The sequence below is a fragment of the Bubalus bubalis genome, chromosome 13 (genome assembly GCF_019923935.1).
Source record: "Bubalus bubalis isolate 160015118507 breed Murrah chromosome 13, NDDB_SH_1, whole genome shotgun sequence".
Taxonomy (NCBI): Eukaryota; Metazoa; Chordata; class Mammalia; order Artiodactyla; family Bovidae; genus Bubalus; species Bubalus bubalis.
Window position 1 is genome coordinate 14,954,026 of NC_059169.1, and position 27,072 is coordinate 14,981,097.

General features: G+C 42.2%; 2 protein-coding genes across 3 annotated transcripts in view; both read left to right on the forward strand.

Annotated features, from left to right (window-relative positions):
* The window catches only part of LOC123328866 (ATP-binding cassette sub-family C member 4), a 30,321-nt gene extending 18,462 nt beyond the window's left edge, over window positions 1-11,859 (forward strand). For both annotated transcript variants that reach the window (XM_045162443.1, XR_006639860.1), the window contains exons 4-5: window positions 1,157-1,291; window positions 10,122-11,859. In XM_045162443.1, the coding sequence (XP_045018378.1) occupies window positions 1,157-1,291 (135 nt within the window). In that variant the 3' untranslated portion in view covers window positions 10,122-11,859. The remainder of the gene's footprint in view (window positions 1-1,156; window positions 1,292-10,121) is intronic.
* Window positions 1-27,072, forward strand: part of LOC123328868 (ATP-binding cassette sub-family C member 4) — a gene marked incomplete in the record, with an annotated part of 1,148,417 nt that overhangs the window by 207,380 nt on the left and 913,965 nt on the right.

Genomic DNA, 27,072 nt, shown 5'->3' on the forward strand with positions numbered 1-27,072 from the left:
TTGGCTTTCAATTCAGCAAAAACATCACCAGTAATGTTCTTTCTCAAAACTTTAATTTTTGAGGCAATCTTATTTTTATTGCTTGCTTTAGAAATATAGACATACCTTGTTTTATTGGGTTTCCCAGATACTGCTTTTTTTTTTTTTTTTTTTTTTTTTACAAATTGAGAGTTTGTCAAAAACCTACATTAAGCACGTCTATGGGTGGCATTTTTCCAACAGCATTTGCTCATTTTGTGTCTCTGTGTCACCTTTTGGTAATTTCTTACAATATATCAAACATTTTCACTATCATTGAAGTTGCTCTGGTGATCTGTAACATCAATGATCTTTGATATTGCTACTATGATTTACTGAAGTCTCTGATGATAGTTAATATTTTTTAGCAATACTTTATTTTTAAGTTAATTTATGTACATTGTTTTTTTCATTGTTCTTCTTTATTGTGCAATAATGCTATTGCACACATGCTTGGGTACACTAGAATGTAAACAAAGCTTCTGTGTGCCCTGGGAAACCAGAAAATTCATGTGACTCACTTTACTGTGATGTTCATTATATTCTGGAATTCTGAAACTGAACCCACAATAGCTCTGAGGGATGACTGTACCTGTTTCCTTTCTGGAAAGCAAGTGATTGTCTGTTCTGAAAGCTTTAAGGACATAAAGACAAGTCAATCTACTACAAAGTCTAATGTTCCAGAGGGCAGGTGACCAGCCTGGAGGAGTGGCTGCAGAAGTGACAGATGTTTGATTTTCTTGAATCAAGACATTTCCCAACGCTGTGTATCTTATAAATAGCCCTCAAAGCTCAGAGTCTGAGAGCTAAAAGCACTAACTAATGATAACAACCCCAAAGGCCCTGGGCAGAATATAAAATGCTACAGAGTGTTCAGTTCCAGTAATCATAGTCATGATTAAAGCTTTCATTTTTCTGAAAATGAAAGAACTTTCATTTTCTTCCTTTCCTATAACCATACAATAATGAAAGGCTGGGCTGGGCCCTTGTCTCCCAGTGAAACATGGGAATCAAACCATGTAAATACCACCAATCCTACCACCCAAATTCTCCCTGTCCTGCCCCTTTTTGAGATATTGCCTGAGTTATGTTACTGGGGGATATTGTATGCTAATGGGCTTCTTTCTGCTGTTAACAGGTTTTGGATTCAGGGACACGAAAAGAACATAATCAGCCAAATAATTTGCTGCAAGATGAAAACAGCCTATTTTACAAGATAGTGCAAAAACTGGGTGAGGCGGAGGCTGCTGTCCTCAGTAAAATGGCAAAATAGGTGAGGCTGTTGCGGGAAGCTGTAATTAAAATTCGCTTCCAGGATTCACTCTTCTCAGGATCTCCACCAAGGGTCTGGGAACAAGCACTCTGTGTTCTTTTCAATAGAAGCCTCCAGAGAGGAAGCTGCATGAATGGGTCTTTAACAACACATGGCAGGTGGAAGGCAGGTCTGCTGGGAATCTGCAGCAGTGCTGGGGGTGGGGTCGGGATGTGTGCACCCTTCTGTGTGCGTGCACCTGTGCCTGAGAGAGAGATTTTGGATTTGACTTTCCACATGTTTGGGCTCTGGGTTCAGATTCTCATGGAACATAAGAAGATTTGCATGTTTCAGACCCTTTACATTCATTCTGATTGGTACTCAACACATTTGTGATACAAGTTCCATCAAATAATATCCAGGAAATTTGAGAGTTTAAGGGGAAAAAAAATTGGAATATTTCAATTCTAGGAAGATCTTCCAGAGAAAGGTGTAGGTCCCTTCTGTTTCCTAGTCTGTAAAGAAAATTCTTACCTGAAATTATCACTTTCTACCTAGTTCTTTGTTGTTTAGAGTTAGGTCCATTTACGCCCCCTTCCACGTTTCCTCTACCTTCTGGACGATGAAATTGTCATCAGGACAAATCAAGAACTCACAATAGCTTCACACTGTAGTCTGAATGGTGCCTGAAGGTTTACAGAGCACTTTCTCAGAGATGAGGTGTGTGAGGCCCTAAGCACTGTGTGTGATGTGAGGAAGGGGCTCAGTGAGTAACATTCAGGTCACGTGGTATATTCCTAACAGAGGTGTAGTGGTAACCAAGGTCTGGCTTAAGAGACTTAGCCACTGTCATGCAGCCATCTGCAAGTCTTTCTGGGACCAGGTGGGAGTGGGATTAGGGTTGATGGGAAGATAGAGGGAGGGAAGGAAGGTCTGGTGTTCTTGTCCCTTAACATGTGTGACTCAGGGTGGGATGTGGCTTCCTCATTGAAAATTTATCTCTGGGTGTTAAATTATAGATGTATTTTCCATTCTTCATACTTTTCTGTCTTTCCAAGATTTTCACTTTTAAACAGAATAAGATTATTTGTATAATATTTAAAATGCCTTAAAGAAAACATGTTCTAGTATCTTAAGTACTTGTATATGAAAGATTTATCTAAAATGTGGCCTGAGTTCATCACTGTCTCCTCTCAATCCTCTCAAGAAATGAGGAAATGCAGAGCAGGACCTTCTGATGCTCATCAGGTAGGAGACTTCCTGGGCCCCAGAGCTGGCTGAAGAGTTGACAGAACTGGAGTTCATGCTTAGGTTTAGGGAAAAGGAAGTCTGTGTTCTGAACTTTTCTTGAGTACTTACATTGTGTGCAAATGTTGAGAAGATGAACAAGGAACTCTTTATTTTTTTATGCCTGAAATTCACAGAGTGCTTTTATCCACTAGTGTGTCTCCCAGTCAGGCCATCCCTCCTGACACCTCGAGAGCCAGGAATCTCCCAAACCCTTTTGGTCTTTTGACCTTAGGCATTTCACATCAAAAAGTGGTGTTCCCACCTGTATGTCAAAGTCTTCATTTTAAAACTATATTATCATAACATTGAGTAATGAGTAAAGGAACACAGAATTTTAGATTGGTCCAGATAATAAGATAATAGGATTCAACCCTCTCTTTGTACAGGTGAGGAAACTAAGGTGCTTTAGAAGGAAGGTGGTCCTATGTATATAACTGGTGTTAAGCTAGTTCGCAGCAGACACAGAATTAGAAATTTGGTCTTTTAGTAAATATTTTAAATCAAGTGTAACATACATACTGAAGCAGACATAGGTCATAGAATTAGAAATCTTGTGATTTCAGGTCTAGTAATCCTGCACCTACTCTAACAATATTAATGGTAAGTTACATTTGTGTAGTTCTTTATAATTTATATAGTTCTCACATGTATGATTTCACGTACTCTCCTGATGGTCCATTTTTATTCCATGTCATGGATGAAGAGAGTGTGTCCTGAGTTCACCCAAGGTCACAGAGCTGGTCCAGGGAGCACAGAGGGGGAATTGCTGAGGGAGGCTGAGTGCTGTCCTCTGTACTACGTTCTGTGTCGAGCCTGAGAACACTGCTCCTGTCACCTGGTAGCCAAGGTAGGGCCAGTCACGGAAGTTCATGGTGACAGAACCTCACTCTTGGATTTCATTCCTGCCACTGGCTCAGGTCCCTCTACAGAAAAAAAAAAAATACATTTCTGAATTCTCATGCCATCTTGACATTATTTCTGCATACTCTGTATCCTCTTAGGAGGAGAAGCTGTCAGATTATCAGTTTTTCTAATGTGCAAGCATCAGATATCAATGCCTTGTTCAGAGCTATAACACGGGGCGCGTTAGCCTAAGTCACGAGGTTTCACTCTATTAGAACAGAAATCATTCATCTGAAAAGAAAACGCAACATCTGGAAGAAGGTGCTTCCACATCATATTTTGAATGTGATTGAACTTGTAGCTCAGGGGAGCTGATCACTGACTGACTGAGTTTTTTGGATGATCCATGAAATAGTAGAGAAAGTACCTTTTAGATACAAAAAGCTAAAGGGGGCAGTAGTTCGCTAGGGCTGCCATACAAAAACCAAAGAGTAGGTGACTTATAAAACAGAAACTTAAATCCTCACAGCCCTGGGGGTTGGAAGTCTGAGGTAAAGGTGTCAGTGGGGTTGGTTTCATCTGGGGTCTCGCTCCTTGCCTTGTAGACACCATCTTCCCTCTGTGTCTCACATGCTCTTCCCTATGTGTGAACCTGTGTCCTGGTCTCTCCTTATGAAAACTCCAGTCTGTTAGATTTGGACCCACCTGTATGATTTCATTTTAACTTTATTTAATTTATTAATTTATTATTTATTAATTTATTGCCTCTTTAAAGATGTCATCTCCAAATACAGTCACATTCTGAGGTACTGTGGAGTTTAGGATTTCAACATGTAAAATTGGAGGTGAGAGGGTAACAGGCAAGAAGGCCAGGGGTCTCCAAAAGGACGAAATAGTCTGCAAGTTTCAGACATTTTTTAATTTCTCTTAAGCTGCATGAGGAAACAAACTACTAGTGTTACATTTTTTCCCCTTCTCTGTACAAATTTATATCCACTGAAAAAGAAATGCAAAAAGGCAAAATGATTATCTGAGGAGGACTTACAAATAGCTGAGAAAAGAAGAGAAGCTAACAGCAAAGGAGAAAAGGAAAGATATACCCATTTGAATGCAGAGATCCAAAGAATAGCAAGGAGAGCTAAGAAAGCCTTCCTCAGTGATCAGTGCAAAGAAATAGAGGAAAGCAGTAGAATGGGAAAGAATAGAGATCTCTTCAAGAAAACTAGAGCTATCAAGGGAAAATTTCATGCAAAGATGGGTACAATAAAGGACAAAAATAGTATGGATCTAACAGAAGCAGAAGATACTAAGAAGAGGTGGCAAGAATACACAGAAGAACTATACAAAAAAGATCTTCATGACCCAGATAATCATGATGGTGTGATCACTCACCTAGAGCCAGACCTTCTGGAATGTGAAGTCGAGTGGGCCTTAGGAAGCATCACTATGAACAAAGCTAGTGGAGGTGATGGAATTCCAGTGGCGCTATTTCAAATCCTGAAAGATGATGCTGTGAAAGTGCTGCACTCAATATGCCAGCAAATTTGGAAAACTCAACAGTGGCCACAGGACAGGAAAACGTCAGTTTTCATTCCAATCCCAAAGAAAGGCAATGACAAAGAATGTTCAAACTACTTCACAGTTACACTCATCTCACACACTAGCAAAGTAATGCTCAAAATTCTCCAAGCCAGGTTTCAACAGTATGTGAAATCTGAACTTCCAAATGTTCAAACTGGATTTACAGAAGGCAGAGGAACCAGAGATCAAATTGCCAACACCCGTTGGATCATCAAAAAAGCGAGAAAGTTCCAGAAAAGCATCTGCTTTATTGACTATGCCAAAACCTTTGACTCTGTGGATCACAACAAACTGTGGAAAATTCTTCAAGTGATGGGAATACCAGACCACCTTATCTTTCTCCTGGGAAATCTGTATGTAGGTCAGAAAGCAACAGTTAAAACTTAACATGGAACAACAGAGTGGTTTCAAATCTGAAAAGAAGTACATCAAGGCTGTATATTGTCACCCTGCTTATTTAACTTATATGCAGAGTATATCATGAGAAATGTTGGGCTGGATGAAGCACAAGCTGAAATCAAGATTGCCGGGAGAAATTTCAATAACCTCAGATATGCAGATGACACCACCCTTATGGCAGAGAGCAAAGAACTAAAGAGCTTCTTGATGAAAGAGGAGTGAAAAAGTTGGCTTAAAACTCAACACTCAAAAAACGAGAATCATAGCATCTGGTCCCATCACCTCATGGCAAATAGATGGGGAAAGAATGGAAACAGTAACAGACTTTATTTTCTTGGGCTCCAAAATCACTGCAGATGGTGAGTGCAGCCATGAAATTAAAGGACACTTGCTCCTTGGAAGAAAAGTTATGACTCACATGCTGCTAAGTCACCTCAGTCGTGTCCGACTCTGTGCGACCCCATAGACAGCAGCCCACCAGGCTCCCCCGTCCCTGGGATTCTCCAGGCAAGAACACTGGAGTGGGTTGCCATTTCCTTCTCCAATGCATGAAAGTGAAAAGTGAAAGTGAAGTCGCTCAGTTGTGTCCGACTCTGTGCGACCCCATGGACTGTCGCCTACCAGGCTCCTCCGTCCATGGGATTTTCCAGGCAAGAGTACTGGAGTGGGGTGCCATTGGCATATTAAAAAGCAGAGTTGACATCACTTTGTCAACAAAGGTCCGTCTAGTCAAAGCTATGGTTTTTCCAGCAGTAATGTATGGATATGAGATCAGATCAGATCAGATCAGTTGCTCAGTCATGTCCGACTCTTTGCGACCCCATGAATCACAGCATGCCAGGCCTCCCTGTCCATCACCAACTCCCGGAGTTCACTGAGACTCACGTCCATCGAGTCAGTGATGCCATCCAGCCATCTCATCCTCTGGCGTCCCCTTCTCCTCCTGCCCCCAATCCCTCCCAGCATCAGAGTGTTTTCCAATGAGTCAGTTCTTCACATCAGGTGGGCAAAGTACTGGAGTTTTAGCTTTAGCATCATTCCTTCCAAAGAAATCCCAGGGCTGATCTCCTTCAGAATGGATATGAGAGTTGGACTATAAAGAAAGCTGAGCTCTGAAGAATTGATGCTTTTGAACTGTGGTATTGTAGAAGACTCTTGAGAGTCCCTTGGAGAGCTAGGAGATCCAACCAGTCCATTCTAAAGGAAATCAGTTCTGAATATTCATTGGAAGGACTGATGCTGAAGCTGAACCTCCAATACTTTGGCCACCTGATGCGAAGAACTGACTCATTTGAAAAGGCCCTGATGCTGGGAATGATTGAAGATGGGAGGAGAAGGGGTTGACAGAGGATGAGATGATTGGATGGCATCACCAACTGAATGGACATGAGTTTGAGTAAGCTCTGGGAGTTGGTGACAAGGAAACCTGGCGTGCTGCAGTCTGTGGGGTCTCAAAGAGTAGGACAGGACTGAGGGACTGAACTGAACTGATGCAAATTTAAAAAGAGGTTTCTTTTAAAATTCTGTTTGCCATGAAGATACCTCGTTCCACCTGAAGTTAACTTTTCTCAAACTTTGAGCTAACCAACGTGTTTTTCCTATTGAAATGTTTATCTTAAGCTATGTTAACGAACTATGCATTTACCCTAGACTCTGTCTTCAAGTGGGCTCCCCCTAAGACTCAGAACAGACTTGACAAACCAGTGTGTTTTACTCATGCAAATGTTCTCTTAAGCTATGTTAGTGAGACTATATTTGCTTGGAAACCTGAGTTTCCTCAAGATTCATGTCAATCATCTTATGGCCAGGGACAATTCACCTTGTGCCAATGTTATCTCAAAATGCATGTTGTGTGTGAGGGGCCTGGTGCCAGTCTCTGAGTTTTGACACATTTCCTTTCTCTAATTAGCAGACTGCTAGCAGCTATATGGCTCTTCCCTGTAGCTCAGATGGTAAAGAATCTGCCTGCAATGCAGGAGACCCAGGTTAGATCCCTGGGTCAGAAAGATCCTCTGGAGAAGGGAATGGCAATCCACTCCAGTATTCTTGCCTGGAGAATCCCATGCACAGAGGAGCCTGGCGGGCCACAGTCCATGTGGTCGCAAAGAGTCGGACACAACTGAGCAAAACACTACTACTATTAGTAGCTATATACCATTCGCCTAAAGACTATCAGAGGACACTCTTTCTGCCCCCTTCTGATGTCTATCTCAGAAGCTTTCTCTATCTCTTTTATACTTTAATAAAACTTTATTACACAAAAGCTCTGAGTGATCAAGCCTCGTCACTGGCCCCAAATTGAATTCTTCTCCTCTGGAGGCCAAGAATCATGGCGTCTTTCGTGGTTCAGCAACAGCCTTTCAGAATTGACGTGGTTCAGCTCCAAGAATAAATGTCTGCCATCCATTCTGTGGAGAAAGCAATGGCATCCCACTCCAGTACTCTTGCCTGGAAAATCCCATGGGAAGAGGAGCCTGGTAGGCTGCAGTCCATGAGGTCGCTAGGAGTTGGACACGACTGAGCATTTTCACTTGCACTTTTCTCTTTCATGCATTGGAGAAGGAAATGGCAACCCACTCCAGTATTCTTGCCTGGAGAATCCTAGGGATGGGGAAGCCTGGTGGGCTGCTGTCTATGGGGTCGCACAGAGTTGGACACGACAGAAGCGACTTAGCAGCATCCATTCTGTTCTGTGATGAAGCAGATGTGGTTGAGGATTTTTTAAGTTTCTTTGTTCCCAGTGTGTAACAGAGGTGTCATTTTGTCTATTCATGAAATCATCTAATACAGCCCAGAAGTTATAAAATTCTCACATCCTAGCTCTAGGCACCTGGCCCAGTTGGATAGATGGAGCAGGCACTTAGCATCCATGTGGCCTTGTGTCCCCCCAGGGCCTCTGAGCCTCAGGTCCTCACCTGTGTGTAGGGCAGGATTACAGCCCTGCTGGCTTCTTCACACTTATCACAGGGATCAGATGAGAGAGAAGATGCTTAAGGGCTTTGAGAATATAGAGGGGTTTACAGTATAAAAGTGGGATCATTTTGTAAAAGGCTGTAAATAGAAACCTTGCCTCCCAATAATAAAACAAATATACACATAGTTCTTCTAGGTCGGTTCTGAGACTCTAAATCAGGGGTCCCCAACTGCTGAAGATCCTTTGCCATATTCAGTTCAGGTATTTCAGACCATGAAGCAATGTCCTTTTCAGTTAAAAGTTGCTAAATACAATATTTTCTTTATAAAAAATTGTATAGAGAAGAGTTATAGAGAAAGGAACCAGATGATTTTGGAAAGAATGTTAAGCAGTAGAAAATGAATTTTCTTTTGTTCCTTTAACTCTTTTTAGTTTCACCAAAAGAGTACATACATATATAATCACAAAATATGTCTAGCTTAAGAAAATGGAGGGTGATGATATGCAAATAACCACCCTCCCCACTCCCACCAAAGGTTTTATTACAAAATGCTTCCATTACAATGGAAATAGCCTCAGATTTCAGCCAGTGCAGCCAGTGGCCCCAAGCATTCTTGGAGGGTTTATTTTTCTCCTTAAGTGACATTTAAATATATAGCATTTCATGTGCAGAGCAGGATATGTTAGCAACAAGAGAGTAAGAAAGTGCACTTACTATGAAGTTAGGTGTCCTAGTGCTTTTCTGTTTCACGCATGAAGTTCATTCTCTCTCATGATACCTTTGTTTACAGCACCCACAATGCACTTGTAGTCAGGTTCTATAAAAGAGACCTGTAATCACATGTCTAAGCAACTCAGTTTGTGACATGAGTTAGCCTCTGATAGACAATACATTTTTTGTTTTACTGACTCAAATGAAATTTTTCCCATTCTTCTTTGAGGAAAGAGTTCCACTTTAAGTTGTTTTTTGCCCAAACATGTTCAGAGAAGGTTTCACAAGCCCTGACATTATTTTATTTTGTTATGTGCATCTGTAAGGAACTGAGATACAATACAGCTACTAAAACCTGATGATTGTGGAACTTGACAGCCCTTTCTTTCCTTTGTGTTCTGTTTATACACTGAGAAAACCAGTGTCTCTTCCAGTTCAGCTAGAATCTGGTAGAATTCAAGAACTCAAAGGTCTGGCAGAGATCTGTCCTATTGTTGGGTATCATCTTACATTTTAGAGAAGTCTCTTGGTTGAGTCATTGTTAAAGCATTTGCTTTGCTTTTCATTCTTGGGACCCACTATCCACAGGTCACATTTCTATAGGACTATAACTGCTTTGCCACACAAATTAAACACCAGGATATTTCATTCATATATGCCAGTGTTTCAGTGCTTGTCAATCAGAGTTTATAAAATATAAAGATAATAACCCAATATTAATATCCAAATCTGTTATGCTCCTTTTATGTGTGAAAATGACAAACCCTGTTCAGATATTAGATTTCCTATCCTCTTTGTTACCCTGTTTTTAATTTATTTCAGGGAATAAAATGATTTTGCATATCAGTTTACTGTAGTGATAAAGCATATCTGTGAATCAGAATGATCAGAAATCTAGTAGATCTACAGGTTATTTGGCATTACATCCAGCCCCACTGAGGGTTTTAATGGGGCTACTTCCTCCATAGAATAAATACAGCCCTGGTTTTTTAAAACTGCCTCCAATAGTAATATGATTGCTTCACATGAAGAAGGAGACCTGGAAATGTGTTGCCTTAGGAGGAGGACTTTAAAACTTTTAAACATGTTGTTTTTGTCTTTTTCTCCCTCAGGCATACTTCAAAAGGAAAGAGCCAGATATCACTCACAGTGACCATGTGGTTATGAATGTTTCCAGTGGACAGCCCTCAGCCTTCACAATTTTTGAGTCAACACTGTGATTCTCCCATGAGTTTATGTCTATTCCAAAGGCTTTTTTCCAATAGGTTTTGCACTGCATAAACTATATTCTACTTTTTTTTTTACACCAGCAACAAATATTTACACATTACAAAATGTGAGTTCTCCAACCTTAATGATTTCAATCTCTTGAAAAAGGATTTATGATGTTTATTTAAATGTTATATTACTTGCTTTCTTATCCAAATCAGAGGTGCAGGCCACCAATAAAAGCTGTCTCCCAGCTTTTGTGTCTTGAGAGACTCCAGAGCCAAACTCATTTTCTAAGATTTGAGACAAAGTTGTCACAGATGTTTTTTACTGTTCCCAGAATTACATATTACTTTCCAATTATATCAGGGATTCTGTTTATTTGAAGACTGTGTGAAGTTACTGTTTTGTGTCCACTTCCTTTAACATGACTAGGATCCATTTTTCCACCAAAAGACCTCTGGTTAAAATACTATAGAGAAAACTGATAGGATAAACATACAATATACTATAGTTTAAGTAACCAAAAAAAAAAAAAAAAAGGTATATGGTTAAATACAGAAGGACAATATCATATGTTCTGAAAGAGAAGGAAGAGAAAATATGCTTTCTTAAAATAGGAGCCCTTCTAGGGGATTTGCTAATGAAGGACAGACGTGTGCTATACTGTCTTCTAGATAGAGGATTTTATTTTATTTTTTTTACATTACAAATTGTGGTAAAGTATATATAACATAAGGCTTCCCTGGTGGCACAGAGGTTAAATAAATTTTGCCATATAACCATTTTCAGTCCCATGATCCAGTGGCATTAATCACATTCACAGTATTGTGAAGCCACACTGTCTGGGGAACTTTTGGTAATTATGTGCTTCCTCTTCAGTGTGTTATTTCTGCAGAGTCATTTTGATAAGTTTCATTTTTCTAGGAGGAATCTGTTTCCTGTGAGTTTTGAGCTTGACTGGCATAAATTTATTCACAATGTCGTATATGTTTAATCTCTGCAGCATCTCTAACTGTGTTCTTTTGGCTTTTTAATTTTATTTTAGCCTTCTTTTTTATGAATTATCTTGCATAACTTTTTCATGTTTTCAAAGAATCACCTTTCTGCTTGATTGATGCGAACTTTGAAGTTTTTCCTCTAAATTCTTAAATGGAAAAGAGATTAACATCATTATTTTTCTAACATAAATATATAAAGCTGACTTTTTCCCCCTAAAATCCACTTTAGCTACAATCTGCAAGTTTTGGTACTCACCACCGTCAATAGCCATAGTATTATATATTTTTTAATTCCTAATTTAATTCATTAACTATATCTTTTACCCATGAGTTATTCATAAGTATAATGTTCTCTAAATTTCAAATGCTAATGGATTTTTTTATTAGATTCAGCCATGTGGAACTGCTAACATTCAATCTTTTTATAAGCTATAAAGTAACAACATATAGTTTTCTTTTGTTAGTAATATATAACTTAATTTCATTTGGTCAGACAACATTAGATTGTGAATTTTAAACCAAAGGTAACCACATTCACACTAAAGGTCCTTGTTTCTACCATTTTGTATTTTATTGGGGGTTTTTAAAATGTTATAAGTACGTGTGTAACCAGTAATTTTCAATAAAAGTCCTCCCCGAATACTGGAATGTTTTCTGATACGTGTTGCAGGCTGGCTCTCTGGGATGCACACTTGGATGGAGTTTAGTGCTGGGATGTGTATCGGGGATGCCCTTGGGGTCAACACTGGAATCAGGAGGGAAGAAACAGGGTAAAGCAGAGGGAAGGATCAGGCTGGATCACTGGCCAGACGACCTGAGCTGACCCCATGAGAGTTTGGAGTGACGACGACCTTTCAGGGTTGTCCTGAAACAATCAATGACTAGGCCTTTATACCTTTACCTGGATGGATCATTGCACTTAGGCTGCCCCCACAGGGGTGGTGGTTTAAGGTTATCCACTGGCAGCACTTACAGCTGCTGGACAATAAGCTCTTGAAGGGAGGTCAGGACAGTACGTCTCCCTGTTCCCCCTGGGCATGTATCACAGCTCCAGAGGTAGGTGATGAGGGTGTACTGTGGGGGAAACTCTTGATGACTGATGTTTAAGGCAAAATGATGATTCAGCGATTCTCCTCAATACCCTCTGGGCTGAGAAGGTCCATGTAGTAGAGAAATCCTCATTCTCCAGGGTCAGCCCAGTTGTCGCCTCTTCTAGGAAGTCACATTAAGATCAGTCGTCATCCTAGGTAACTCAGATTTGTGTATTACCCTGAGTGCCTCTCGTGTTAAACTGAACCATGCTTGGTTAGTGTCCTGTGTCACCATCTTGAGATGCTTTATTTTTAAACAAGGGGCCTGTTCTTTCTGTTGTGCATGTAGCCTGCCCTGAGTGTGAATGGTCACATGTGGTCTTTTCTTCACCTAGTATAGGGCACTTGAAACTGTGCCCTGTTCACTTTTTAATTATGTCTTCCAGTAGAGTATCTGTACATAGAGGGTGCTCAGCAAATGTTTGTTGAATGAATAAATGATAACCTAGAGCAAGCCTGCCTTCTCAATTTTATAATTTTGAGATTTTAAGAGGTAGCCTGGGATAACAGAAAGCCCTGGTTTTGGAGTCAGTCACACTGATCTGTCTGTTCTTTCTCTACTACTCACTAGCACTGTGGCTGTGGGAAAGCAGTAACCACCCAAGGTGCCAGGACATTAGGATGGCACCATCCTTTGCAAAATAGGCTCTGGACACTTACAATCATGTAGTCTTAGTTACATGCTCAGGGAAGCATCTCAACATCTGAATCTCAGCTTCTTTGTCTGAAAAATGAATATAGTTTCTGCTCTTGAACCATCGCTTTAGTTGGGATGATGGATGGACTAAGAGCATCCAAAGACACAGGGTGGAATCACTGACCTTGGTGATTCTTATCACCAGGAGAGAACAGGATGGGTGTGGATGAAGGAGGTTTGTAGATTGAAGAAGGTGTACTTGAGGAGGTCCTCATCTGAGGGCCTAAACCAGACTTTTCCTCCTTCACATGTAGTTAAAATGACACAAGCACACAGGGAGAAGCACAAACTGGAGTCAGGGACAAATACTGGCTCCTCTGGGCACTGACTGGGTTTGGATTCACGTTCTGCTACCTGATAAGTGTGGGCTCTTAAGGTTGGGAAGCCCACTGTGGTTCAGTGTCTTTGAAAGTTGAGCTGGGGATAGTATGATTCACAGAGGGCTGCTGCCAAGATTAACTGTGACAGTGATACAGTGTGGACTGTGCACTAGTGCCAGTTCATGACCTGTTTGTAACCCGGTTAGAAGTAAGTACAGGAAATTCAAGAAAGCTAGAAACTCACATCCATCTGTATTGCTGTGACATCCACCCTCAGGATGAGTGGGATCCTGAACACCCTGGGGACCAGTGTGAGGGTTGCACAATTAGGGTGAAGGGCCCATGGCTGAGCTGCACACTAGCCCTGCACAGTGGATCATTGATTAGGTAGCAATGGGCTGAAAATATAAAATTAGATAATCCCAGACAGATAAGAAACAATGTGGGATATGTTCAATGCTTTTGAACAATGCTGTATATAGGATTAGCTGTCAATCAGTACTACCCTTTCTAGCACTATCCACTTTATTAATTGTTACCATCATATTTAACTTAAAATTAGAGCACACAGGCTTTCAAAAGGCCCTATTGTACATTATCAATATTTTCACTTCATTTAAGTTCAGTCCCTCAGTCATGTCCGATTCTTTGTGACCCCATGATCCACAGCACACCAGGCCTCCTTGTCCATCACCAGCTCCTGGAGTTTACCCAAACCCATGTCCATTGAGTTACTGATCCCATCCAACCACCTCATCCTCTGTCTTCCCCTTCTCCTGCCCTCAATCTTTCCCAGCATCGGGGTCTTTTCCAATGAGTCAGCTCTTTGCATCAGGTGGCCAAAGTATTGGAGTTTCAGCTTCTACATCAGTCCTTCCAATGAACACCCAGGACTGATCTTTAGGATGGACTGGTTGGACCTCTTTGCAGTCCAAGGGACTCTCAAGAGTCTTCTCCAACACCACACTTCAAAAGCATCAATTCTTTGGCACTCAGCTTTCTTTATAGTCCAACTCTCACATCCATACATGACCATTGTAAAAACCATAGCCTTGACTAGACAGACCTTTATGGCAAAGTAATATCTCTGCATTTTAATATGCTGTCTAGGTTGGTCATAACTTTCCTTCCAAGGAGGAAGTGTCTTTTAATTTCATGGCTACAATCACCATCTGCAGTGATTTTGGAGCCCAGAAAAATAAAGTCTGACACCGTTTCCACTGTTTTCCCATCTATTTCCCATGAAGTGATGGGATTGGACGCCATGATCTTCGTTTTCTGAATGTTGAGCTTTAGGCCAACTTTTTCACTATCCTCTTTCTCTTTCATCAAGAGGCTCTTTAGTTCTTCTTCACTTTCTGCCATAAGGGTGGTGTCATCTGTCTATATGAAGTTCTTGATATTTCTTCAGGCAATCTTGATTTCAGCTTGTGCTTCATCCAGCCCAGCATTTCTCATGATGTACTCTGCATATAAGTTAAATAAGCAGGGTGACAATACACAGCCTTGACGTATTCTTTTTCCTGTTTGGAACCAGTCTGTTGTTCCATGTCCAGTTCTAACTGTTGCTTCCTGACCTGCATACAGGTTTCTCAAGAGGCAGGTCAGGTGGTCTGGTATTCCCATCTCTTTCAGAATTTTCCACAGTTTATTGTGATCCACACAGTCAAGGGCTTTGCCATAGGCAATAAAGCAGAAGTAGATGCTTTTCTGGAACTCTCTTGCTTTTTCGATGATCCAGAGGGTGTAGGCAATTTGATCTTTGGTTCCTCTCCTTTTCTAAAACCAGATTGAACATCTGGAAGTTCATCGTTCATGTATTGTTGAAGCCTGGCTTGGAGAATTTTGAACATTACTTTACTAGTGTGTGAGATGAGTGCCATTGTGCAGTAGTTTGAGCATTCTTTGGCATTGTCTTTCTTTGGATTGGAATGAAAACTGACCTTTTCCAGTCCTGTGGCCACTACTGAGTTTTCCAAATTTGCTGACATATTGAGTGCAGCACTTTCACAGCATCATCTTTTAGGATTTGATATAGCTTATCTGGAATTCCATCACCTCAACTAGCTTTGTTCGTAGTGATGCTTCCTAAGGTCCACTTGACTTCACATTCTAGGATGTCTAGCTCTAGGTGAGTGATCACACCATTGTGATTATCTGGGTCATGAAGATCTTCTTTGTACAGTTCTTCTGTGTATTCTTGCCACCTCTTCTTAATATATTCTGCTTCTGTTAGGTCCATACCATTTCTGTCCTTTATTGAGCCCATGTTTGCCTGAAATGTTCCCTTGGTATCGCTAATTTTCTTGAGATATCGCTAGTCTTTCCCATTCTATTGTTTTCCTCTATTTCTTTGCATTGATTGCTGAGGAAGGCTTTCTTATCTCTCCTTGCTCTTCTTTGGAATTCTGCATTCAAATGTGTATATCTTTCCTTTTCTCCTTTGCTTTTTGCTTCGCTTCTTTTCACAGCTATTTGCAAGGCCTCCTCAGACAGCCATTTTCCTTTTTTGCATTTCTTTTTCTTGGGGATGGTCTTGATCCCTGTCTCCTGTACAATGTCACAAACCTCTGTCCATAGTTCCTCAGGCAGTCTGTCTACCAGATCTAGTCCCTTAAATCTATTTCTCACTTCCAGTCTATAGTTATAAGTGATTTGATTTAGGTCATATCTGAATGGTCTAGTGGTTTTCCCCACTTTCTTCAATTTAAGTTTGAATTTGGCAATAAGGAGTTCATGATCTGAGCCACAGTCAGCTCCCAGTCTTGTTTTTGCTGACTGTATAGAGCTTCTCCATCTTTGGCTGCAAAGAATACAATCAATCTGATTTTGGTGTTGACCATCTGGTGATGTCCATGTGTAGAGTCTTCTCTTGTGTTGTTGGAAGAGAGTGTTTGTTATGACAAGTGTGTTCTCTTGGTAAAATTCTATTAGCCTTTTCCTGCTTCATTCTGTACTCCAAGGCTAAATCTGCCTGTTACTCTAGGTGTTTCTTGACTTCCTACTTTTGCATTCCAGTCCTCTATAATGAAAAGGACATCTTTTTTGGGTGTTAGTTCTAAAACCGTTCAAGTTCAACTTCTTCAGTGTTACTGGTTGGAGCATAGACTTGGACTACCGTGATATTGAATGGTTTGCCTTGGAAATGAACAGAGATCATTCTGTAGTTTTGGCGATTGCATCCTAGTACTGCATTTCAGATTCTTTTGTTGACTATGATGGCTACTCCATTTTTTCTAAGGGATTCCTGCCCACAGTAGTAGATATAATGTTCATCTGAGTTAAATTCACCCATTGCAGTCCATCTTAGTTTGCTGATTCCTAGAATGTCGATGTTCACTCTTGCCATCTCCTGTTTGACCACTTCCAATTTGCCTTGATTCATGGAGCTAACATTCCAGGTTCCTCTGCAATATTGCTTTTTACAGCATCGAACCTTGCTTCTATCACAAGTCTCATCCTCAACTGGGTGTTGTTTTTGCTTTGGCTCCATCCCTTCATTCTTTCTGGAGTTAATTCCCCACTAATCTCCAGTAGCATATTGGGCACCTACCGACTTGGGGAGTTCATCTTTCAGCTCCTTTTTGCCTTTTTATACTGTTCATGGGGTTCTCAAGGCAAGGATACTGATGTGGTTTGCCATTCCCTTCTCCAGTGGACCACATTCTGTTAGACCTCTCCACCAGGACCCACCTGTCTTGGATGGCCCCACATGGCATGGCTTAGTTTCATTGAGTTAGACAAGGCTGTGGTCTGCGTGATCAGATTTTTAATAGCATTAAAAAGTTAGAAATAAGTAAACTCCTGTTTAAAGGGTTTGTTTCAAGTCTAAAAACAATAATGTGCATGTATTTTTACCAATTCTGTTCTTGAATCAACAGCATCATCCTAAGGTTGAAGAAGGTCTCTGGAAGCACAACAGACCACTTTTAAACCTTCAGAGATTTTTAAAATATAAGGTTTTAAGTGTAAGCTCTTAATTTTCCTTTAAAAGCAGAAAGAATATGGATTAACTGAGTTTTTGTTTTTTAAACCTAATGTTCTAAGGAAAGTGTTTCTTTTTTCCAAAAACTAAAACAGCAATATGTGTTGAAAACTGGGAGAAATATATATTTATTTGAATTTAGACCTAAAAAATAACATTACTAATAGGAATCACATGCCCCAGCCCTATGAGACCTTCATCTGTACTTCAGGTCCATCTGATTTGCCTTAGGAGTCAAACTGGGATTGTGTTTTGTTTTGTTTTGTTTTTTTAAGAAGAACCAAGGTTAAGACTTAGACACACTAAGAATGTTCTACAAGAAGTTTACATTTGATGGTTCTGACTAAATTCACTCTTTCACTCAGCAATCATACTCACAAGTATCCATCCCAATAGATGGAAGCCTTGGGTATTCCAAAACAGTGTTTGATCCAAAAGCTTATCATATTTAATTCTGGAGGACATTACATGAAAAACTTTTTTTTAGGTAATTTCCCCCTTTATTTTATTTATTTATTTATTTTATTGAAGGCTAATTACTTTGCAATATTGAATTGGTTTTGCCATACATCAGCATGAATCTGCCACGGGTGTACAAGTGTTCCCCGTCCTGAACCCCCCTCCCACCTCCTTCCCCATCCCTTCCCTCTGGGTCATCCCAGTGCACCAGCCCCAAACACCCTGTATCATGCATTAAACTTGGACTGGCGATTCATTTCACATATGATATTATACATGTTTCAATGCCATTCTCCAAAATCATCCCACCCTCACCCTCTCCCACAGAGTCCAAAAGACTGTTCTATACATCTGTGTCTCTTTTGCCGTCTCGCATACAGGGTTATCATTACCATCTTTCTAAATTCTATATATATGTGTTCAGTTCAGTTCAGTCGGTCAGTCGTGTCCAACTCTTTGCGACCCCATGAATCGCAGCACGCCAGGCCTCCCTGCCCATCACCAACTCCCGGAGTTCACTCAGACTCACGTCCATCGAGTCAGAGACGCCATCCAGCCATCTCATCCTCTGTTGTCCCCTTCTCCTCCTGCCCCCAATCCCTCCCAGCATCAGAGTCTTTTCCAATGAGTCAACTCTTCACATGAGGTGGCCCAAGTATTGGAGTTTCAGCTTTAGCATCATTCCTTCCAAAGAAATCCCAAGGCTGATCTCCTTCAGAATGGACTGGTTGGATCTCCTTGCAGTTAGTATACTGTATTGGTGTTTTTCTTTCTGGCTTATTTTGCTCTGTATAATAGGAGGCTCCAGTTTCATCCACCTCATTAGAACTGATTCAAATGTATTCTTTTTAATGGCTGAGTAATACTCCATTGTGTATATGTACCACAACTTTCTTATCCATTCATCTGAATTTTGCAGACTACCCAGACAAAAAATGAGTCTCTGAGATGGAGTTTATCTCACATTAGAAATGTCATAAGTAAATAATGATAAACAGAGGACTGATGGCTTTTAAACCCTACATTTTACAACACTAAAATTTTTTAAAATCCATGAGTTTATACTGATTTTTATAAGACATAAAATAGATAGTAGGAAGGGAAAGCCCTTTTTTGCAGTAGGTCAATTCAAAAATGTAGACAGATTGACAGAAAAGTAGTAGCCCTTGTTGTCATAAATAATTCAGACAAAATTCATCATTGTCTGAATGTACAGTGCAAGTTTGGGGGTTGGAGGAGACAGCATTTTCATGGACTCCAAGTATCTTCTCAGACTAATCTTTAGGAAAAAATTACATTTTCAAAGTAGAAATATCTGGCAAGCACCTGGCTAAGCAAGTAACCAGAGTAAATATTATTAATAGTGAACCTACTGACACCCTTGGCTTTTTTTCTTGTTCCTTTAAAAATTTAAGTATCATTGATTTACAATGTTGTGTTAATTTCTGCTCTACAGCAGTGATTCAGTTACACATACATACATTCTTTTTCATATAAGTTAAATAAGCAGGGTGACAATATGCAGGTCACACTCCTTTCCCAATTTTGACCCAGGCGGTTGTTCCATGTTCAGTTCTAACTGTTGCTTCTCCACCCACATACAGGTTTCTCAGGAAACAGGTAAGGTGGTCTGGGATTCCCGTCTCTTTAAGTTTTCCAGTTTGTTGTGATCTACAGAGTCAAAGGCTTTAGCATAGTCAGTGAAGCAGAAGTAGATGTTTTTCTGAGCAGAAACCATATGGCCTGCAAAGCCTGGAAATGTACTTCCTGGTCCTTTACAGGAAAACTCTGCCCACCCTGCCCCAGAGCTCTGCTGTTCTAAGCGAGGCCTGTGGACCAGCAGCATCAGCTGGCCTGGGAGGCCGTTAGAACACGGAATCTTGTCTTTACCCCAGACCTACTGACTCAGAATCTCCAGATTCCAGGTGAGTCCTGCTCACAGTACAGTTTGAGAAGCGCTAGTTTCGAGGCCCAGCTCTATCATCCTGTGTTTGCCCCCTCCCCAGGGGCAGACAGCCAGAGAGGACCAGGGGGTGTGGCCACATGGAGCCCCGCCCCCTCCAGGCTGTCCTCTCAGCACCTGGACCCTAGAACCCCTGCTCCCAGCCCCAGTGCAGGCCTCACTCCTGGTGCCCATGTCCCAGCCCGACAGGTAGTCAAGATACATCTGTTTATGGGTGGGAAGAGGGTGGCCTAAGCTTGGACTTGAAGGCTGGGGGCACTCTTGCTTGAGCAGCAGATTCCTCAGGGCACAGAGAGTGTCAGAGCCAGAGGGGAAGAGCAGGGGGAGGGCTGGGGGCTGGGGCAGCCCCTTCCTCTGCTGTCCTGCCCTCTGGCTTGGAGCTCAGTGTCTAAAACCCCAGTCTACCAGGTTGTAATAGTTATGTAGGTATACTTGACAGTTTTGTTTGATTGATTTATAACTTTTAAATATTTAAACATATAGTATGGACTTCATTTGCACTCTTGACCCAGGGCTCACAGATATGAGTGGCAAGTCTGCTAAATGTTTCTCAGCATGTGTTCAGAGGACCCCCTGCATCAAAACTGACTGCATCAATTCATTCAACCGATTGAATTTTTTAAAAATTCAAATTCCCAGGCCCCACTTGTGTAAACCTCTGGATCAGATGTTTTGGGCTGGAGCCGAGTAACCTGCATTCTGACCCCTCTCCTGGTGACTCTAATCCACAGCAGAGGTGTAGGAACACTTGTAATGGGGGAGGGGGGAATGTAGAGGGGAGCTGCCATGAGTGATAGAGGTCTCAGATCAGAGGAAGGTGCTGACCACAAGCTCACACCTTTCTGCTTCTCGCATGATTCTTCTCACAACCTGGCCTGACTCCACCCCCGGGGAGTTGGTTGCAGGGAGAAGCTGCCAGAACAGGGCAAGGGCGTCCTCCTGCAGACTGTGGGGCTTTCGGTGGGTGGGTGGGGTTACCCTGCAGAAGGAGGGATCCAAATCAGGGGCAATAGGAGCAAAGGGGCAATAGGAGCAAAGGGGCTGTGGGAGCCTAGAGGGATCATCCAGACCCACTGGGGGAGTCGGGCTAAAGGGCTGGGAAGATCGTTGGACAGGAGAGAACTCCGGGTCCTGTCAGGACACGGGAGTAACTAGGACAGACTGTGTGGTCTCACCTGCCTGGGCTCAGAGGCTGCATCTGTTAATTAGGAGTCATATGATCTTGAGCAATTTCCTTAAGCTCTGTAGGCTTGTTTCCTTGTCTGTGAGATGGGGATCCTAACACCCTCTAGGCTTGTGTTACAGGTAAACATGGTAATTACGTAAAAACACACCTTTGCTATACAGGGCAGAATAGACAGCAGGGCGGTTGCTGTTTACTGTGAAGCTTGTCACCTTACACCTCTGCACTTCTTGATACTTAATATCATAGGCTCTTGTCATTGGCTGTTAAGACCAATTTCCTCAGACCACAGGCACAGGAAGGCTCCAGTCACAGATATGTGTCAGACCCGCACTTGGCCACTGACCTAGAGCTCCCTGAGCTTCCCTGTCCGGAGTGACTCCTGAAGTTTCTGCCGAGCTGCTCCCTGGCTTCGGTTCCCAGGATTTCCCTCCCGGCAAACCACATCTTGGGAATCCTGCTCATAGGTTTGTGAAGAGCCAAGGCTAGGCTTGTACGAAACCTCCAGGGGCAACTGTACCATACTGAAAGTCACCACCAGGGGGCAGCAGAATCCACGAGTCCAGGTGAGGAGAGTGGAAAGGCCATGGAGTGAGGGACCAGGAAAGCCTCACAGCAGGCAAGAGGGGCCTCTAGCATTGCCACACCCTCATTCACCCTACCTTCCACACACAGAAAGGCACACTTCTGCTCCTGCAGAATCACCTGATCCATGCATATCCAGTTATCTTCTCCAGGTACAGTCCTTTATATCCTCATTATGGCAAAGGCCGGTGGTTTGTAAACTTGACTGCAAATTCAAATCACCAGGAGAACTCTATAAAATCCCAGTGCTGAGGCCTCATCTCAGCTAAATCAGAATCTCAAGGAGGGAAGGCAGGAGTCAACACTTTTTATTAACAAAACCCCACAGGTGATTCCACCCTGCAGCCAACTGAGAACCACTGCTGGAGGCAAAAGATCTCATTTCTTCCCAAATGACAAATGCTTTCATTCACATTTCTGACAAAACATGGTCCATCGAAGAAGGGAACGGCAAACCACTTCAGTATTCTTGCCTTGAGAACCCCATGAACAGTATGAAAAGGCAAAAAGATAGGACACTAAAAGATGAATTCCCCAGATTGGTAGGTGCCCAATATGCTACTGGAGAAGAGTTGAGAAATAACTCCAGAAAGAATGAAGAGACAGAGCCAAAGAGAAAACAATGCCCAGTTGTGGATGTGACTGGTGATGGAAGTAAATTCTGGCATTGTAAAAAACAATATTGCATAGGAACCTGGAATGTTAGGTCCATGAATCAAGGTAAATTGGAAGTGATCAAACAGGAGACAGCAAGAGTGAACATCGACGCTTTGGGATATCAGTGAACTAAAATAGACCGGAATGGGTGAATTTAATTCAGATGACCATCACTTTTACTACTGTGGGCAAGAATCCCTTATATGAAATGAGTAGACTTCATAGTCAACAAAAGAGTCCTAAATGCAGGTACTTGGGCACAATCTCAAAAACAACAGGATGATCCCGTTCCTTTCCAAGGAAAACCATTCAATATCACAGTAATCCAAGTCTATGCCCCAACCACTAAAGCTGAAGTTAAATGGTTCTATGAAGACCTAGAAGACCTTCTAGATCTAACACCAAAAAAAAAGATGTCCTTTTCATCACAGGGGATTGGGATGCGAAAGTAGGAAGTCAAGAGATACCTGGAGTAACAGGCAAATTTGGCCTTGGAGTACAAAAAGAAGCAGGGCAAAGGGTAACAGAGTTTTTCCCAGAGAACACACTGGTTATAGCAAACACCCTCTTCAAAGCAATACAAGAGACAACTCTACACATGGACATCACCAGATGGTCAATACTGAAATCAGATCGATTATATTCTTTTTAGCCAAAGACGAGAAGCTCCATACAGTGGGAAAAAAACAAGACTGGGAGCTGACTGTGGTTCAGATCATGAACTCCTTATTGCAAAATTCAGACTTAAATTCATAAAAGTAGGGAAAACCACTATACCATTCAAGTATGACCTAAATCAAATCCCAATGACCTAATTCAAATACAGTAGAAGTAACAAATATATTCACATGATTAGATCTGATAGACAGAGTGCCTGAAAAACTATGGATGGAAGTTTGTGACGTTGTACAGAAGGCCATGGTCAAAGTCACCCCCAAGAAGAAGAAATGCTAACAGACAAAATGGCTGTCTGAGGAGGCCTTACAAATAATTGTGAAAAGAAGAGGAGCTAAAGGCAAAGGAGAAAAGGAAAGATATACCCATCTGAATGCAGAGTTCCAAAGAAGAGCAAAGAGTGAAAAGAAAGCCTTCCTCAGTGATCAATGCAAAGAAATAGAGGAAAACAATAGAATGGGGAAGACTAGAGATCTCTTCAAGAACATTAGAGATACCAAGGGAACATTTCAAGCAAAGAGGGACACCATAAAGGACAGAAGAGTTATGGACTTAACAGAAGCAAAAGATAATTAAGAAAAGGGGGCAAGAATACACAGAACTATGCAAAAAAGATCTTAATGACCCAGATAACCACAATGGTGTGATCACTCAGTTAGAGTCACACAACCTGGAATGTGACGTCAAGTGGACCTTAGGAAGCATCACTATGAACAAAACTAGTGAAGGTGATGGAATTCTAGTTGATTTATTTCAAATCCTAAAGATGATGCTGTGAAAGTGCGGCATTCAAATGCCAGCAATTTGGAAAGCTCAGCAGTGGTCAGAGGACTGGAAAAGGTCAGTTTTCATTCCAATCCCTAAGAAAGGCAATGCCAAAGAATGCTCAAACTACTGCACAATTGCACTCATCTCACACACAAGTAAAGTAATGCTCAAAATTCTCCAAGAGAGGTTTCATCAGTACATAAACGGAGAACTTCCAGATGTTCAAGCTGGCTTTAAAAAAGGCAGAGGAATGAGATATCAAATTGCCAACATTCATTGGATCATAGAAAAAGGAGGATAAATCCAGAAAAAACATCTACTTTGGGTTTATTGACTATGCCAAAGTATTTGACTGTGTGAATCACAACAAACTGCGCAGAATTCTTCAAGAGATGGGAATACCAGACCACCTGACCTGCCTCTTGAGAAACCTGTATACAGGTCAGAAGCAACAGTTAGAACTGGACATGGAACCACAAACTTGTACCAATTTGGGAAAGGAGTACCTCAAGGTTGTATATTGTCACCCTGCTTATTTATTTTATATGCGGAGTTGCTGCTGCTAAGTCACTTCAGTCGTGTCCGACTCTGTGCAACCCCATAGACGGCAGCCCACCAGGCTCCCCTGTCCCTGGGATTCTCCAGGCAAGAACGCTGGAGTGGGTTGCCATTTCCTTCTCCAATGCATGAAAGTGAAAAATGAAAGTGAAGTCACTCAGTCGTGTCCGACTCTTTGCAACCCCACGGATTGCAGCCCACCAGGCTCCTCCGCCCATGGGATTTTCCAGGCAAGAGTGCTGGAGTGGGGTGCCATTGCCTTCTCCATATGCGGAGTACATCATGCTAAATCCCAGGCTGGAAGAAGCACAAACTAGAGTTAAGATTGTCGGGAGAAATATTATTAACCTCAGATGTGCAGGTGGTACCACGCTTATGGCAGAAAGTGAAGAACTAAAAAGCCTTTTGATGAAAGTGAAAGGAGAGTGGAAAAACTGGCTTGAAAATCAGCATTCAAAAAATGAAGATTGTGTCTTCTGGTCCCATCACTTCATGGCAAATAGATGGGGAAACAATGGAAACAGTGGCAGACTTTATTTTGGGGGGCTCCAAAATCACTGCAGATGGTGACTGCAGCCATGAAATTAAAAGACACTTGTTCCTTGAAAGAAAAGTTATGCCCTGCCTAGACAGTATATTAAAAATCAGAGACATTACTTTACCAACAAAGGTCCATCTAGTCAAAGCTATGGTTTTTCCAGTACTCATGTGTGGATGTGAGAGTTGGACTATAAAGAAAGCTGAACACCGAAGGATTGATGCTTTTGAACTGTGGTGTTAGAGAAGACTCTTGAGAGTCCCTTGGACTGCAAGGAGGCCCGCCCAGTCCATCCTAAAGGAAATCAGTCCTGAATATTCATTGGAAGGACTGATGTGGAAGCTGAAACTCCAATACTTTGGCCACCTGATGTGAAGCACCAACTCATTGAAAAGACCCTGATGCTGGGAAAGATTAAAGGCAGGAAAAGGGGTCAACAGAGGATAAGATGGCTGGATGGCATCACCGACTCTGTGGACATGAGTTTGAGTAAGCTCTGGGACTTGGGGATGGACTTGGAGGCCTGATGTGCTGCAGTTCATGGGGTCACAAAGAGTCGGACACGACTGAGTGACTAAACTGAAAGGAGTTGATTATGTGAGGGGTTTTATTTATTTTTTGTAGTCTTTAATTTTATCTATGTCTTAGGTATATTCGTTGTGGTTAATATTTGGTGTTTCAAAAAGAACATAATTACATGGCCCCCTTATTAGGAGCACTGAGTGTTATTACTTTTTCCTCCAGATCTAGTCCCAGGCCTGCCCTAGTAGGTGCTGAGGAAGGTTGGATTTTAACTACTCAGTGAAAAACCCTAATGGGGCATGTAAGGAGTTGGGGAAGGACTCCTTTAGGACAGAAGGCTGTGTCCGCAGGAGGAAGTGGGAGTGACTCTAGTCTGTCCAGAGGGACAGGCCTCCACCAGCTGAGTCCTGCCTCTTCTCCTGCTTCATCTCCAGACTTTCTCTCACTCTAGCCTGAGCTCCAACGTGTCTTAACTGTTTTTGTTTCTCAAATCCACTAACCTCTCCTTTGCTCTGGACCTTTGGGTTCATCCTTTTCTGTCAAGGAACCCCCCCACCCCCACCCCCGCATCTTTTATTGACTGAATCTTACTCTTCTCTCAGGTCATAAGTGAGACATGGCTCTACCCAGCAGGACTCTTTCTCCCTGAAATGAATCCCCCTCTTCCCTGTCCCCACCCTCTCCTGACTCCCCTGTGTTGGCTCCTTTCTCCTCTCCTTCAGCCTGGAAGAGTGACAGCTGTGTCTCCTCCAGGGACCCCAGCACCTGTCTGGGAGCCTGGGCACAGGAGGGCTCAGTATTCAGTGGCTGACTTTGAAAGCACCCAGGCGGTAGGTGAACAACTTTCCAAGTCTCAAATGTGTCCACTTGCTTCTCTTTTCCGCTTGGACTTAGGACTTAGTGGCTAATAAACTTCACGTGTTTGGGGGAGGGTAAGGACACATGCATTATTTAAATAAAGACAGTTGGTGAGAGAAGGGAGAAAAGAACCGGGAAGTTCAGGAAGAACATGGCCAACAGCCAGTTGCTGTTATTCGCACAAAGCCTGTCCTGTGTGTGTGAAAGAGGCTCCCAGGATGAACGTGCCATGGAGATGTTCCCTGAGGGCTCACTCTGGTTGGTTCTCTGATAGGCTGAGGCTCTGAGGTCAAGGCTGTGAATGGAAACTCAATTCGAGGGAAACACATGTTGTGTCTCTTTGTATAAATGGTTGCTACTCTAGCACCCCCAAACAAGCTGCTTAAATAGGGATGTGATACATTTTACAGTGTCCAAATTTCTCATCCACTCCCAGGGAAGGAAGGACTGGTTATCCCTGAGTCCTACCCTTCAACCTCTGAGAACTCTTCACTCCCTTTCCCCAGAAGAACAGGGCTGAGGGTAGGAGAAGGCTTGTCGTGTCTCCATCCCCAGCCCCCTGACTGTTGAGTCAGCCCGTGACTGAGAGGTGGGGAGGAGGTGAGATGAATGAGTGTCCTCTGGTCCCACAGCCAGTGCTCCCCCCGCCCTGCCCCCAGCACCTCCACTGTTCCATTCCCTCTGCCCTTGGACTTGCCCTTGGATTTCCTCTCATATTCAAGCAAGGTTTCCCAGAGTTCTATCTTAGAGCTGAAATCTTTCTTAAACCATCTTCTTTGTTGTTTAAAAGCTTATTCCTTGATAGTTGAGTGACTTCACTCAGGAGGACAAGGGGAGAACTGGGAGTATGGATAAGGCAGGAGGGTCTGAGGTGTTGATTAGTTTCTTATCTCACTTTTAAACTAGGGTGTGGGGCACTTAACACACAGCAAAGGCAAACATCACAGCATTTCACCAGAACCACATCCCCTACAACTGTGACAGGGAGGAAAAT